The sequence below is a fragment of the Dermacentor albipictus genome, chromosome 7, assembly GCF_038994185.2.
Source record: "Dermacentor albipictus isolate Rhodes 1998 colony chromosome 7, USDA_Dalb.pri_finalv2, whole genome shotgun sequence".
Lineage (NCBI taxonomy): Eukaryota > Metazoa > Arthropoda > Arachnida > Ixodida > Ixodidae > Dermacentor > Dermacentor albipictus.
The window spans coordinates 6,588,529-6,605,658 of NC_091827.1; the positions used below are offsets into that span (position 1 = coordinate 6,588,529).

The 17,130-nt window shown below is 43.4% G+C and overlaps 1 protein-coding gene across 1 annotated transcript in view; it reads right to left on the minus strand.

Annotated features, from left to right (window-relative positions):
• LOC135916476 (proteasome activator complex subunit 4A-like) overlaps positions 1 to 17,130 on the minus strand; it is a 119,909-nt gene that overhangs the window by 11,908 nt on the left and 90,871 nt on the right. Inside the window, exons 33-36 of the mRNA XM_065449841.2 lie at positions 16,358 to 16,581; positions 13,110 to 13,354; positions 8,793 to 8,869; positions 4,213 to 4,341 (exon numbers count right to left, since the gene is read on the minus strand). Coding sequence (XP_065305913.2) covers positions 4,213 to 4,341; positions 8,793 to 8,869; positions 13,110 to 13,354; positions 16,358 to 16,581 — 675 coding nt within the window. The remainder of the gene's footprint in view (positions 1 to 4,212; positions 4,342 to 8,792; positions 8,870 to 13,109; positions 13,355 to 16,357; positions 16,582 to 17,130) is intronic.

Consider the following 17,130-nt stretch of genomic DNA (forward strand, 5'->3'; position numbering starts at 1 on the left):
GGGCCCTGAACCAACCCTCGGGCTTGGTGAAATAACATAGTCCGTGGGTAGCATACGCTGCTGTTTTGCTGTTGTACGCGGTGCATGGAGCCCGCAAGCGGATTGCGAAGTCACCCCCTTTCTCTCAAACATTCTTTTTTCCTCTCTCTCTTCTACATGCACTATTTCGTCACCGGACGCACTATTTGATCATTTCGCTATTGGCCAATAGCTGACATCAAGTTGCTGTCGGCTACATGGTGTTGATACCACGGCTGCCGCCACGAGTCCACTGGCTAAGCGCACTGTGGCTCACTGAGGACAACGGCATTTGGCTTACGTTTAGTGCGTCATAGGCGCCAAAGGCAGAAGTCGTGGCGTCTACGTTAACATCCAAAATGAGATTTTAACTGTGCGCCATGGTGACATTTAGAAGGCGAAGTGCTGTGGGCATGCCCCACTGCGCTGTAGCCTTCGCAGTGCAATGCACTGAAGAAGGAACGGGAGCCCACTGGAGGCTGTGTTTGATTGCCAATGACTCCACTTCTGCTGAATGCACTGAAGTATTTTTTACGGCAAATTATTTCTGAAATAGCCTATTTTCACTTTAAATGCCTTTCTCCACTTCCATAACAGGTGGTTCAGGGCCCCTTTAAAGAAACACACCTCACTGGATTTTTCACGCAACTGAATACAGCTGCTGTCTGCTCTAATTGATGCTGAGCCGAAATGCAGTTAACCTCAGCCCGATGCGTTGGCAGGCTAGTTGGTGTGAATCCATAATTACTTTGTTTAGCACAAAACAACAGACACAAGAGAGATGAGAGGACAAGGCGCTACTCTCAACTTACATCATTTTCACGATGTAAGTTGAGAGTAGCGCCTTGTCCTGGGTCGTCTCTCTTGTGTCTGTTGTTTTGCGCTAAACAAAGTAATTATGCAGTTAACCTGCCCATGACACTGGGGTAATGCTGATGATTAACATAGAGTGGATTAGGGCTAGTACGTAAATCATACTTCAACTACAGTGTATTCTTTGCTGTATGTGTCCCTTCCATTCTGTCTTAAAGGGGCACTAAAGGCAAATATTAAGTCAAGCTAAAGTGACAGATTAGTGCTCAAGAATCTCAAAGGCATCAATATAATCGTGAACAGAGCGTTAATAATAAAGTAATTGAGGTAAATGCGGGACATGGTTAGAGACTTCCCCGGGATGTTCAAGTACTTGCCTGATGATGAAAGCACTCCCCAGTTAAATTTTGTAACTAGTACTCAACTATTCGTTGCAAAAAACATCCTTGTATTACAAGATGAAACAAAACCACCTTGTATAGCATTATAAGAAGAAATAAAATGCTGCTTGTCCAGTTCTATTTCATTCTTTAGAAAAAAGAACTCATTGAAATTACCCTTGATAATGATGCGAGCGACTGAAAGGTTTCATTTTCGCTCGACTCGACGCTGCCAACGTCTTCGCATTTGGCTAGTTTCGTTATCGTGTAGTGCTGCGCTGGTTTTGCTGGCTCATGAAACTCACACAAACTGCAAGTAGCAGAGAATTCAACTTCCATGTGATGTCGTGGAATGCCCAAACAGTCTATGCCATCATCATCATCATTATCATCATCAGCCTGGTTACGCCCACTGCAGGGCAAAGGCCTCTCCCATACTTCTACAACAACCCCGGTCATGTACTAATTGTGGCCATGTCGTCCCTGCAAACCTCTTAATCTCATCCGCCCACCTAACTTTCTGCCGCCCCCCGCTACGTTTCCCTTCCTTTGGAATCCAGTCTGTAACCCTTAATGACCATCGGTTATCTTCCTTCCTCATTACATGTCCTGCCCATGCCCATTTCTTTTTCTTGATTTCAACTAAGATGTCATTAACTCGCGTTTGTTCCCTTACCCAATCTGCTCTTTTCTTATCCCTTAGCATTACAACCATCATTCTTCTTTCTATAGCTCGTTGCGTCGTCCTCAATTTGAGTAGAACCCTTTTCGTAAGCCTCCAGGTTTCTGCCCCATAGGTGAGTACTGGTAAGACACAGCTATTATACACTTTTCTCTTGAGGCATAATGGCAACCTGCTGTTCACGATCTGAGAATGCCCGCCAAACGCACCCCAGCCTATTCTTATTCTTCTGATTATTTCCGTCTATTGATCGGAATCCGCGGTCACTACCTGCCCTAAGTAGATGTATTCCCTTGCCACTTCCAGTGCCTCGCTGCCTATTGTAAATTGCTGTTCTCTTCCGAGACTGTTAAACATTACTTTAGTTTCCTGCAGATTAATTTTTAGACCCACTCTTCTGCTTTGCCTCTCCAGGTCAGTGATGAGTTACTAAGCACGGCAATATCATCAGCGAATCGCAAGTTACTGAGGTATTCTCCATTAACTTTTATCCCCAATTCTTCCCAGTCCAGGTCTCTGAATACCTCCTGTAAACACGCAGTGAATAGCATTGGAGAGATCGTATCTCCCTGCCTGACACCTTTCTTAATTGGGATTTTGTTGCTTTCTTTATGGAGGACTACGGTGGCTGTGGAGATGCTATAGATATCATTCAGTATTTTTACATAAGGCTCGTCTACACCCTGATTCCGTAATGCCTCCATGACTGCTGAGGTTTCGACAGAATCAAACGCTTTCTCGTAATCAATGAAAGCTATATATAAGGGTTGGTTATATTTCGCACATTTCTCTATCACCTGATTGATAGTGTGAATATGGTCTATTGTTGAGTAGCCTTTACGGAATCCTGCCTGGTCCTTTGCTTGACAGAAGTCTAAGGTGTTCCTGATTCTATTTGCGATTACCTTAGTAAATAGTTTGTAGGAAACGGACAGTAAGCTGATCGGTCTATAATTTTTCAAGTCTTTGGCGTTCCCTTTCTTATGGATTAGGATTATGTTAGTGTTCTTCCAAGATTCCGGTATGCTCGAGGTCATGAGGCATTGCGTATACAGGGTGGCCAGTTTCTCTAGAACAATCTGCCCACCATCTTTCAACAAATCTGCTGTTATCTGATCCTCCCCAGCTGCCTTCCCCCTTTGCATATCTACCAAGGCTTTCTTTACTTCTTCCGGCGTTACCTGAGGGATTTCGAATTCCTCTAGAATACTTTCTCTTTTATTATCGTCGTGGGTGCCACTGGTACTGTATAAATCTCTATAGAACTCCTCAGCCACTTGAACTATCTTATCCATATTAGTAATGATATTGCCGGCTTGTCTCTTAACGCATACATCTGATTCTTGCCAATTCCTAGTTTGTTCTTCACTGCTTTTAGGCTTCCTTCGTTCCTGAGAGCATGCTCAATTCTTTCCATATTATACTTCCTTATGTCAGCTGTCTTATGCTTGTTGATTAACTTTGAAAATTCTGCCAGTTCTATTCTAGCTGTAGGGTTAGAGGCTTCCATACATTGGCGTTTCTTGATCAGATCTTTCGTCTCCTGCGATAGTTTACTGGTATCCTGCCTAACGGAGTTACCATCGACTTCCATTGCACACTCCTTAATGATGCCCACAAGATTGTCGTTCATTGCTTCAACACTAAGGTCCTCTTCCTGAGTTAAGGCCGAATACCTGTTCTGTAGTTTGATCTGGAATTCCTCTATTTTCCCTCTTACTGCTAACTCATTGATCAGCTTCTTATGTACCAGTTTCTTCCGTTCCCTCCTCAGGTCTAGGCTAATTCGAGTTCTTACCATCCTATGGTCACTGCAGTGCACCTTGCTGAGCACGTCCACATCTTGTATGATGCCAGGGTTAGCGCAGAGTATGAAGTCTATTTCATTTCTAGTCCCTCCGTTCGGGCTCCTCCACGTCCACTTTCGGCTATCCCGCTTGCGGAAGAATGTCTATGCCACTTGACCAAAAAGCAGCTGACGCGGCGAACCTACCAGCCCGTCTTGGCTCGGTACCACCATCTGTCGGCTACCGTTTTACTCACCAACAGCAGCAAAGGGTGGTAATTCAACGTATTCAACGTATTCAACGTCACCACTCCCCCGGTTCGGTGGCAGGAGATTTGAATTTTGAAAATGGCATTCGGACCCTTCAGATGCAATTTTCTTGTAAACTAAGTCTTTTCTTGGTGCGAAACAAGCGTGGCGAGATTTCTGGAGTGGTATTTAAACAATCTACGTCGACTTAGTATTTGCGTTTTAGTGACCCTTTAAGCACACTGTTTGCAAGTTTAAGTACAAATAACCCACAATGCTCGTACCTCGCCTATGGTGGCCAGGGCAGCCCGGATGCTCTCAGGTGGCAGCAAGGCATTGCCCAGAAGTGCTAGGGCAACTGCACAATCCTTCTGCAACTCTTCATCTGTCTGATCGCTCTGCATCTGGCACAGCTGCAGAGAAGGCCACATCCAGACTACAATGCTGACTCATGTCACTGCAGACTTCTTGGAACCACAGGTCCTTCTATGTTTATTTGTTTTGAAATACCCTAGTTTTGGTCACACAGACCAAACAGGCTTCCAAGAGAAAAACAGAAAAAGAAACCAAAAAAGAAACCAGGAAAAAAAAACAAAACATTCAAGGACATCCCAAGTTCCAGCGCATGACAATGAGAACATAACAAAATGGGCAATGATTGGTTAGGTACCACTTTTGATGCACTACATGATGCAACTATCCTATTTTGCAAAAAGGCCAGTGTAAGCTCTTGCAAAATTTTACACATGCAACATATTTTGGTTAACCAGTCTTATATTAAATCCCTTTTTTAAAATGCTTTTAGCTGTATGGCAACATTACTGAGCAATGGCACATTTTCGAGACACTACTACCTGCTTCCCACCCACGGAATGACAACACTAAGCAAGACAAAGGTAGGAAAACTAAGGTTGGTCTGGCATCATCGAAATTATCACGATGTTATTAGCGATGTTTGCTGTTGCCATGCAGCAATAAGGCTAGGTCTGGTCGTGTTGCTCATAAAAAACAAGCTGAAGTGCTGTGCACATTTCTTTTGGTTACACTTACATATGGCAGCCATGTCTATAACAGGAGTGGAGCCAGCAACTATATGATGTCATGACATATCCGCTGCCCGGGTACAAAAACCAAAACTAGTTCGTAGAAACAATTATGACAGTAAAGTATTTAGCACACTCTGGTGCTTGACAGTATATTTACTATTTCCTATCGTTTAATGAATCTGGACCTTTACATTACACAAAAAGGAACACGAGAAAAGAAAAGAAAAAGAAGGTAATTCCATGTCAGCACTCCTTTAAATGGCTAAACTGCCTGCTTCATCTGGCAGAGCAGAGAAAGAAAAGATAGGTTTCCATGATTGCAAACTGACAGTACACAGCTTGCTCCTATTTCATACTAAAATCCACACAAAATTAGTGAGTAATTTTGATCTTGACAGTTTCAGCATTGTCTTGTTTAAGCATTGTCAACTAAGCGCACTGAACAAAGGGGGTTCACCACAGGCATTTATAGAAATCAAGAACAGAGAGTGAAAGTGTTTGGTTAGATATTCAAGAGCAACTGATGGGTTACAAAAGACACTTTAGTGATAGGCTCCAGATTGCTTTAAACCACCTGGGGATAATTAACAGGAACCCAAAGCACACTATTTGAACGCTTTTGCATTTTGCACCAGAATGTGGCCACAGGGAGTTGAACCCATGACATTCAGTTAAGGGGGGACGCGGGGATCAACTCGGGAAAAACGACCAAAAAACCACTTTTTAGAAAGTTGCAGATTTCGAATCTTAGACCCCTTTTCTATAATATTTTCAAGTATTTCCGCTGAAAACGACTGCTAAGTACCATAAATAAATATATACGTAAGGCAATACAGCGAAAATTTCGTGAAAATCGGTGGAAAAGTCGCGGTTTTCGAGCGTCCCTAGCTCCGGAACGGCAGTACGCGGCGCGGCCATGCTGGTACCGTTGAAAAGCGCGCCTCTTCGCCTTTTGACTCCTCTCTTTCATTTCCTGAGAGAGAGAAGGGCAAGCATAAAAAAGCAAAAAGTCTGAAGGTCGCGGAGTTGCTTGTCGCGGCCGCCGATTGGCTTGCTTCGTCACGTGCGTTCTACGAGGCGCCCCATTGGCCGAATCTGGAAGGGAGCTGCTGCGGCGTCTGCTTCTCCCGTTTCTTCGCGCGCTGGCCGCTGCCTCTTTGTATACGCGTTGGATACTCGGGGCACGCCGCCGCTTCATCGCTTTATTCGGATTTGAGTTTTTATTTCATTTTCTGGCTTCGACCATGACTGGGCGGACGTGGACGACGAAATTCGCTACCAAGCACCGCTTCGGCAGCCGCAAGCGCAAGCCAGCGAACAGCCGAACGATAAGTAGGCCTAGCGGTGATGCGTCCGCGCACGAGCTTGCAACAGAGACTGTCGACGCATTGCCGCGCAGTTCGCGGGCTGTTACAGCCTTGTGTTCCAGTGGTGGCAATACCGAACTGATAACGACCTTTCCCGATGCTTTCGTGCCTTCGACGTCCTGTGAATGCTCCGCGACGTACCCCGATTGTGCCGCCGCCGTCACCGAGATGGACGACGAAAGTGCGGCCCAAGCGCGTGCGTCTGCCGGCCGTGAAGACGAACCGTGCATCAGCAACGGCCGCACCATACAGTCACATCTTGAGCCACAATTCATCTTGTCGGAGGAGTTGAATATGACCGCTGCCACTGTTCGCGCGTCACTTGGTTCTGTGCCGGCAACCGAACGGAAGATGGGGTTGACGGCTGGAGGAGCATGCTCGGTGGCGACGGACTCGAGCGAGTTTTTACTTGTGCAAGTTGCCGCTGTGAATGCGCTTCTCAGCAAAACACTGTGCCATCAGTGCTTCGAGCCGGGGATAGCGGTAGTGCCGGAAACCAGGCTTGGCCTTGCCGTGAAGATGGTTTTACGTTGCTCAGCTTGCGGTGCTTCGGAAACACAGTGGTCGTCACCAAGAGAAGAAGGAAGCCGGGCCTTTGAGGTGAACCTGAGGTCCATGCAAGCAATCAAGAGCATAGGGAAAGGTGCCACTGCCCTTACAGACTTTTGGTCTGTGATGAACGTTTCGTACAGGGGGCTTCATCAAAAGACATTTCAGGGGCACCTGAAAGCTAAATTCAGGTCTGCTGCAAGGTCTGCTGCCGAAAAAGATGCCTTGCGCAGGAAGAGGGCACAGAAAGCCCATGAAGGAAAGCATACAAGATTCAAGAAGCCGAGAGATGAACCTGACACCTGCAACTACAAGGCCGGTGGTTTTTAGTCGAATAAACATGGCCTAAAACTTCAAACACCTTTTTCTCAAAACTTTTTTCTACCACCAAGGTCAACTTGCAAAGCCAATATCTCAGCCACTATTATGAATATTTTTACACCGTTTGTTTTGTTACGCTCATTGTGCATCACTGCACACAATGACATGTCTTGTTTTCAAAATAGTTGCTTCAATAATTTGTTATCTTTTGTTTTCACAGTCGAGATTTTCATGCAGCTGGAGTAGCTGCCAAAGAATAAGAATATAAAAACATTCTGTTAGGTTAAAAAAATTACAGGAATGTCATTGTGTGGAGAATACATGTAGGAGTGCTATCAATGTTTGCTTGAACTCCTAGCATCAATATACAGGTGTGCAGGCATTTTGCAAAAATTAACAGCTTTTGTAAACAGAAATTTTTGTAAACAAAAAAGTACTTGAGATATTGCAGCCATATTTTCACAGTTTTGTTTATGTGATAGTAGTAACACCTGTGCAAAATTTCATCAGAATCGGCTTATAAATAAAAAAGTTAGTTTTCATCCCCACATCCCCCCTTAAGAAACGAAGCGACATATCCACTTTGCAAGCCACCACAATAGCTAGCATAATAATTTCTATTAGCACTTTTCTCTACTATAATATAGCTTCCTGCATATTTCACTGCGTATGTTCGAAAAAAGATTTTGCGCTCACTGTTGCACTGTTCCTGCTCATATTTTGCATAAAGATTACATTTTGGAGTCTATGTTATTTACATAGTATAACCCTTGGCACAGTTAATTGCCTGGTTATTCAGAAAAAAATTCAAATTTGTCTGCGCTTATAGTGATGCGAGATGCTGCCGCGACGGCACAAGCATAAACTTGTGTCACCGTCTGCCAGCAGCTGCAAAAAGCAGTGTTTCAGGGAGGGCTGCCACGTGTTGTCCACTTTTGGAACATGTGACTGGCTGCTCAAGATACTTTGCATGTATTCACGGGCTTCTTTCATGCTGTCAAAAACACTTTTATGTAGCACGTATTGAGCAACAGAAAGCTGTATCAGGAGTTTCCATGTTGCTCAACAATTTTCTCAATGACACTTTTAATCTAATTAAAATAACTGATAAGTTGATTAAGTAATTAAGACTATCTAACTAGGTGGAAAGCAAAAAATAATCTATTTCAGGGCGATGGCAAATGACACTACCTTGATTCTCTGGCCGTAGTATTTAAATATTTCTAAAGTTTGGTTTGAGTTAAGTGAAACGCCCTGTGCATTGAGTATGGCGGTGAACATGAGTTCGATATATGTGTAGTCTAGTTCTATACCTTTGCGAATTAATTCCAAGAGGATGTTAAAACTGCTCGATATAGACAATAATTTGATATGCTGGGTTAGATATATCCGAGATTGACTGTAATATTACCTAACATCTTTTATCTGTGCAGCTTCCATGTGCTGTGGTGTTCTCACAATCAAGATTGAATCACCTCTTGCACACTCGTGGCAGCTTGCATAGGAGATGGTAAAATCTGGCTTCTTGCCAATACCATGACGCACAAAATTCTGATGCCAGGTGTATAGCAGGACACTCACCACGGGGACTACTCTGAAGATTTCTGGAGGAGCTGCGCTTGGGGACTGAGACACACTGGCCAGGATCCACTTGCAGACTGTGACAAAGCAAAATGCACATGGTCCATCTTAACATCACTGCCTGGTCCTTTATTCCATGGCTTTGATACTCCTCACATATGTAAGACACAGTAGGTGTTTTCCCCCCGTTCATTTTATCTCAATCTTATCAGAATATTTAAATACTGGCTGTAAGAAATATAACATTTCCTTATCTCGTCTCCAGCTTATCAGATCTTTAAAATATATGTATACAAGAAATACCAGATTTTAGAATCTTATTAGAATTTGAAAATGTTGCCCGTACGTAATATATCAAGTGTTATCCTAAATCCTGAATACCAGAATATTAATACTACTTCGTATTCCAGAATTCCCAGGTTTTTAAATGTTCTATTATCTCATTCTTACAAAAATTTTAGAATACTGTCTCTATTCAAACTTTAAAACATTTTTTTTTTATTGTAAGAAATACCAGGGCTATATTTTAGATCATCTCAGAACTTTTAAAAATCGTCTGTATGTACACCAGGTGTTCTTTCTTGACCTTACTTAAATCAATTTCTAAACACTGCATAAAATACCATGTTTTCTTTTCTTACTCTTATCAGAAAACCATAATGTTAACTGCAGCAGATAGCAAAATTATAGTGCTTGAGGCAGATCACTTGAAGACATCATATATATGTAGCGTAACACTGCTGTCACTCTGGGACTTCGTGCACGAGGTGGATATTGGCCATCATTTATCTCCCTTCCCTTCTATTTACTCCACTCCCCTGTATAGGCCTTCGAGCCAGTCCTTTTCTATATAAAGATTTATCAATCAATCAATATGTGTAGCTGCTAGCAACAATTCATTAAGTAACTGATCACTTTAGGCCACATGCTGCGACTGATGTATTGAATGCAATGTGTTTACAAGGCACACCTATTTGGAACAAATTTGGAAACTAGCACAAGTCTTTAAATAATCGCTGCCAAACCTGTGCCAAAATGTGTCATTCTTGCCATGACTTTGTCAAACAAAATACAGTAAACCCTCGTTATAACAAAGTGAATGGGACGGCAAAAAAATGTAAATGTAAGCGGTGATTCGATAAAAGTAACTACCCCTTCAAGCTAAGAAAGCAGAGCCGAATTAGCACAACTTCATGGAAGTCCAATGCAGGTGTCATGTCATGCATTTTCGATCGTGATTAAGCCATATTGGGATAAAATTTTTATGCGAAGCATATTACGAGGGCTCAACCCAGCTCCTCAGGCGCGGCGGTGTCGCCTTGAATACCACGTGACACCATGACGTCACGACAGCGGAGAAACGGCGCTCCAACTTGCGCCGTCGCTCGCGGCATCGCCCCCCGCATCGGACGCGGTGAGCGTCGAGCAACGCAGCGTTCGGCGCGACAACGAAATGTGCGCCTGAGCAAGCGCCGCACGCCTGAGCCGACGACACCGGCTTTTCTACGACACGAGCTCCTTAACGCTGTCGCGTTAAAATAAAAGCTAGTATGCTTCGCATCCTGGGCTTAACCTTAGCTAAGCCACAGCCATTTTTTGATCACGACTGGCTCCTTTGTACAAGTTGTGGGAGGGAGCCAATCACAGTCAAGAATTTCAATACAGATCAGGCTCTTGAAAGTGGCTGTGTGACACTGGTATCAATGCGAGATATTCAAGGAAGCAAACCTTTATTGAGGTGCAAAAAAGGTGTTCAGCTAGGTCTGCCGGGTGTTTCTGCTGTGTGCAAGCAATGCCTGCTATAGTTTGTTCAGGCACAGCATGAGGTTATGGTTGCCGCTTGTGCATTCAACTTTGTTTCACAACAGACAGGAGCGCTCCTGTGTCTGAGGCACTGTTGGTAGTATATCCGAAGGGTGCACGTCATTGTCCTCATTGGGGCTACCGAGAACTGAGTACTATTTAGGCATCCCTAAATGCGGCTACAGCAGGAATGTCAGCGTCAGCTGACACGAATGAGTTGAAGTTGCCTTCCACCTCTTTGCCAACGATTCTGTGCACAGCTTTGTAGTGATCGTTGCAAATCTGGTGATCATTGGCAGGCTCATCTAAGTGCGGCCGGGAAAAACAGACATGAGCACAACAGTTTCTAATCTTTGCAAGTGCCAGCTCTTTTTATGAATGGTTTGACAGATGTATGGCACCTAGCAGGTTGATGCCTTAGCCCTTGTTGGCATCATATGCAATGAGTATGTGTTGCAAGGGGCTCTTGCAGTGTAGCTTTTGTGTGGTCTTAATACTGCCCTGATTCACATGCTGCAATACTGAGGTTGTGTTTGCTGGCAGAATCTCCAAAGTGATTGATTTGAGATTGTCAATCTTCCCATGGCTGGGACAGTTGTCAGCAACAAAAAGCACATGGCAATGCTTTACCTTGAACTTAACATCCAAGAGGGGCACATACTCTTCATAAACTGCTGCAGTCATCCAAGCACATTTACTGTTTTCATATATGCAGTCTTTAGGCATCGTTGAGTTAAGAAAGCAACACGGCTCCATCGCCTTTCCCAGTATCAACAAAGACGCCTGTCCTCACCGGTCACATTTGCACCGAACAGCACTGTAACATGCTCCTTGTTTGTTTGCTTCCCAATGAAGATTCACCTGGTGTAGGTGGTAAGTGTCTTTCCTTCATATTGCTGAAGTAGGGAGCTCAGCTAATAATTGCACCATCCCTCCTTGGGGTCACAGTCCATGCCTGAACTTTCGCCAACAATCAATTCCAAGGACCCGCCGTTTCGTTGTTTATAGCGTTCAAGCCAGCCGTTGCTGCAGTTAAAATCTTGCTTGCCCGTTTGGAGGGCTAGAGCTTCAACTTTTGTGGCCAGTAAAGGTCCATTCATGGAGATGTTCGCGCTTCTGGTGTGTTTCAGCCACTGTAAGAAGCGCACTCTCCACTTCAGGATACTTTGAATCATGGTTGTGCTTTTGTTTGGCTAAGCTGATGACTTCCTTGTTCTTTAGTACAGTTGACAATGCTGAATGCGGCATGTCGCATTGCTTTCCAGTTTCGCATTTCTGCTGGTCGGCCTTTTCCACCTCACATTCAAAAGGAACATTTTGTTCCAAGATAAGACACTTTTGTGCGGGTACTGGCAGTGCCACTTCCAATTTATTGAAGACCACAAAAGCACATGTGAGGCACATATACGAAAACAACCCACAAACTGCACGTTCACAAAGCCTGCACCAACCAATGCATGTGCGCAGGCAAGCACAGAGGAAGTAGATGATCTTGGTTTGGGTGACTTTGGGCATGCCAGGCATTTAGAAGGCAGCGCTGAGTAACATTTGTCTGTTCCATTACGCACTACTTCCACAGCGCCACTTATAATGCATGAGCACAGCATGGAGGAAAGGGATGTGCAATGGAGAGGCTCAGGGTAGCTTGCTGGCACAGCATGGAAGGCGCCAAGTGCTGTCATGAGTGTGCACATGCCCCTGGCCAGTCTGCTCTAAGCGGAGCAGCTTGTTGGTACGCTTTGAGCAATCCAGTTTAAAATGCATGCATTTGGGGTGGAGACTGAGAGAAATTTCAAATCAGGCGCTCACTCGAGCAAAGCGGCTTCGTTATAACAAGTGTCTACTGTACCTGCTTAAGCTGCACAGTAGTTATCTGAGAAATTTGGTTGTACAATTTGGGAACACACACCTTGAAACTGGTGTAGGCCTCAGAAACATTTAAAGTGGATACGCCTTGCAAGCTAACGGGCTCCAGTTCTTAATTTCCACATGTCTCATAATCAAAGTAGTTCCTAGTTAATTAGCAACACTAGTGAAATAGTGAAAATGATATATACCTAATTATTCATCAATACTTTTCATGAAAGTAATGGGCCACTCTTCGAGTAGTCCAGGTAAACGAATAGAATTGTGCTATGTGCCACAGTCGACAAAAAAAATCATGTTAGGATTTAAAAAAAAGAGTACCAGTTATTTTGATATGAATGCTTGCAGAAGAAAGTAGCTAGAAAGAAGTTAAATGAGAGCATATATTTCCATGTCAAACTTCCCACAGCAGGCAGAGTAAGTATAACAGATGACTTGAAAATGGCAAAGATTAAAGGACATATGGCAAGAGAACATGTGAATATAAAGGTATTCTTTCACACTAAACATCAGTTTTTTTTTGTGACAAGTACACTAATTCCCCCCTGGGGTAGCAGAAAATGGTGCGTGAAAACAAGTACTTGTAAGTGCAATTCAACTGTTTTTCTTCAAGCAATGAAAGGCCAAAGCACGTGGCATAGCACACACCAGTCTGCAGAAGGCGGGAAGCTGCCTTGCGCTCAGAAGTCACTTGACCATCATGACAGGCCAAATCATTCCGGTGGTTGTTTGTTGTTGATGAGTTAGATGGAGGCTCATCACTGGCAGCATCAGTTAGGGGTGCCAGAACTGACATCACATAGTCCATAAAACGCAACCTCCGTGGCACTAGGGTCAGCGAAGCTTGAAACATGGGCAGCTGCACGTCGTACAGGAAGATGTTGCATAGTAGACTGAAAAGAGAGAGCGCAGAGTAAGTGGAAAGCAGATTCTAGGTGGAACCAAGTGTTAAAGCTACATTAAACTGATACTTGTGCATATATTGTCATCATTAGACTCTACAGGCTGACTGGCGATCTTGAACTCTTGTTCCCTCGCCCGGTTATTTATCATTATCTTTGACTTCTGCATATTAATCTTCAACCTCACCCTTACACTATCCCTGTTAAGGTCCTCAATCATTTGTTGTAACTCGTACGCAGCATTGCTGAATAGAACAATGTCATCAGCAAACCGAAAGTTGCTGAGGTATTCGCCGCTGATTCTTACTCCTAAACTTTCCCAGTTTAATAGCTTGAATACTTCTTCCAAGCACGTAGTGAATAGCATTGGAATGATTGTGTCTCCTTGTCTGACCCCCTTTTTTTTATAGGCATCTTTCTACTTGTGCAGAAATAAGGTTGCTGTAGAATCTCTGTAGATATATTCCGAGGTATTTACGCAAGTGGTCTGTACTCCTTGATTACGCAATGCCTCTATGACTGCTGGTATCTATACTGAATCAAATGCTTTTTTTGTAATCTATAAAAGCCATACAGAGAGGTTTATTGTACTCTGCAGATCTCTCGATAACATTATTAATGACATGGATGTGACCCATTGTAGAGTATCCCTTGCTGGAGCCAGCCTGTTCCTTTGGTTGACTAAAGTCCAGTGTTGCCCTTATTCTATTGAAGATTATTTTGGTAAATATAATAATGTACATAATACTGGGAGTAAGCTAATGGGCCTATAATATTTTAGTTCTGTAATGTCTCCCTTTTTGTGGATTAGTATAATGTTTGCATTCTTCCAGTTTTCTGGGACCCTTGCAGTCGATAGACACTTCGTATAGAGAGCCGCCAATTTTCCTAGTATATTATGCCTCCTCCATCTTTGATTAAATTGACTGTTATTCCATCCTCTCTTGCTGCTTTTCACCGTTTCATGCCTTGCAAGGTCCTTCTGACCTCATGTCTAGGTATAGGAGGAATTTCTGTATACTGTTCATTATTGTTTTGAATAGAATACTCTCGAGTCCTCTGGGTATTGTACAGGTCAGTATAGAATTTTTCTGCTGCTTTTATTATACTTTGAGATTGCTGATGATATTACCCTGCCTATCTTTCAGCGCATATATCTTGGTCTGTCCTATGCCAAGTTTCCTTCTCGCTGATTTCAGGCTGCATCCATTTTTTACGGCTTCTTCAGTCTTTCTCACATTGTAATTTCGAATATCACGTATTTTCACTTTGTTGATCAGTTTTGACAGTTCCACTAATTCTATCTTATCTCTTGAGTTGGACACTTTCATTCTCTGTCATTTCTTTATTAGGTCCTTTGTTACTTGGGAGAGCTTGCCCACTGGTTGCCTTGGTCTTGGTGCCCTAACAAAGGACCTAATAAGGAAATGACAAAGAATGAAAGTGTCCAACTCAAGAGATAAGATAGAATTCTCTCTCTCTCTCTCTTTATATATATATATATATATATATATATATATATATATATATATATATATATATATATATATATATATATATATATATATATATATATATATATATATATATATATATATATATATATATATATATATAGACCAAGCATTCAATTTTTCACATGCCCAATAATTCGGACGTCTTCCCAGCACTGCTACGCACTCCCATAGAGCCAATGTATAAAATTGTCTGAAATTTCAAACTGTGAAACCCTTCGCTGTTCAATTTTCTGGAACTTCTGCCGTGACCACAGGTTTGAAATGGCATTAATCGAAGCCACCATGAATTATCTTGCTGCCTCGAACCAGCACTCTTGCATGTCGATGCAGTGATAGCGATAGCCACCACCGCAGCAAAGCTATGCCTAGCCACTACGACATTCCGCTACCAAGCTTCCTGCTGTTCAGTGGCATGTTTTTCACTGAAAGAATTCACCACTGAGTCTCTGCTTTTATCACCCTCGCCGATAGCTTTGAAGTGCAGAAAGAATGGCTAAGATCAAACGTTGCAAATGCCGATACGTAAAAGTCAGCTTCGCCGCATTACAGCAGTGTTGCGCAGCACAGCATACCAAGAATAAAAAGAAAAGGGGGGGCATTGTCACATGACACACTACGTATTCCTTAATTATACATGTGTGCACCTACCATCTCCTATAGGTGAACGACCACTGGTACGCCTAATAAGTGTACTGGCAAGCTTTCGGAGCTATTTCGGATGTGCCTGTGGCGATTTTAGCCCTTGGGGGCAGTAAAAGGCATGGATTCATTTTTTTCGACATTTTTTAAAGACATTTTCACGGTTCCTAGGGCAGGCAGGCAATGAACTTTATTCAGCGAGTTAAATGCATCAAAGCAACACTTGGGCTTACAAAATATGACATAATTAAGAGCTGTGGATTAATTGTGACCATCCACAGTTCTTTAACACGCACCTAAATCTAAGTACCAATGAGCAATTTAGTGGTCAGGAAAACACTAGAATGGCTTCAGCACAACACGTTTTGTGACTTGGTTCTTGGCAGTTACAAGTAACATCAGTTAAACTATGCCATCTCAATGCAAAGCTGAACTTCTGCCAAATACAGGGTAGTATGTTTGAGCTGTTCATAAGTGACTAACAAAAGCACTTACTGATAATCATTTTGTGTGTTTCTATTACCTCCAAAGAGAAGAAAAATCTTTTTCCACAGTAATGTTTTATACTGACATTCTGTATAAATGCAATAATATTTATGTGGAACACACTTCTGACCAAAACTGAAATTAAGCCTACTTTAGCAGTTTTAACACAATGTATGGTTGGGCAAATTGGTTTGTTATAGCTTGCAAACGGCACCAAAGAACTCGAAGGATGAACAGGGAGACTATCCTGATGTCGTTCGATTTGTCCTTCATGTTCTCAGGTACCACTTGAAAGCCAGTTTTAGCAGTATGAATTACCACTAACGTTCTGGGTGAGGCCTGCAAGACTCACCCGCCGATCTTGTCGCGCACGTTCTGGTAGCTGTGAGTGAGGCGTGGCTTGAGCCGCTCGAGCAGGTCTTCCAGCAACTCGCAGACACGCCACTCCTGTTGTGCAAGGCCTCCCAGCTGAACGTACAAGCGGCTAGACTGCAGGAAGGAGCCCTCCTCACTCTTTGCAGGCTCTGCCAGGAGCAACTCAAAGAACCAGTGGTACTTGTTCGGATCCCGGCTCTCCTGCATTATTAAGATAATGGTAAGCATGTGCCTTTGCCCTGCAAACAAGCAGTTTTCAGTCAATTTCTCCAAGAATGTATAGTTGCCTTGCAACATCAATTTACAGTGATAACTTCATTTTGATAGTGCCACAGTCCAACCTCGATACATCAAACACAGATATATCGAATTATTGCGTATATCGAACACTTTCTATATCACGTAGAAAACTGCATGCATTTTAATTTTTAGTTTCGAGCGGGGTCGGACGTAAAATGGACATATCATACACCGCCACCCCAGACCATGTGTGCTCTGTTGACAGGCAGCAAGCTTTCCAGCAACACCCTTGAAGATAGCGGTGGCGCGATGATCCCGACTGCTGCGGACTATAGCTGAACACATCGATTGTGCTGAGGGCACCATTTTAACGTAGTGGCGCACGCAAGTGGTGGCTTGGCTACTTCGACAACGTCAATGACACATTGCATTTGCTGTACCGACTCCTCCTTGTTGCCATGCTCTACACCTGCTGCGCCTCGTGAGGAATGGCGGTTTGTTTACACAAAG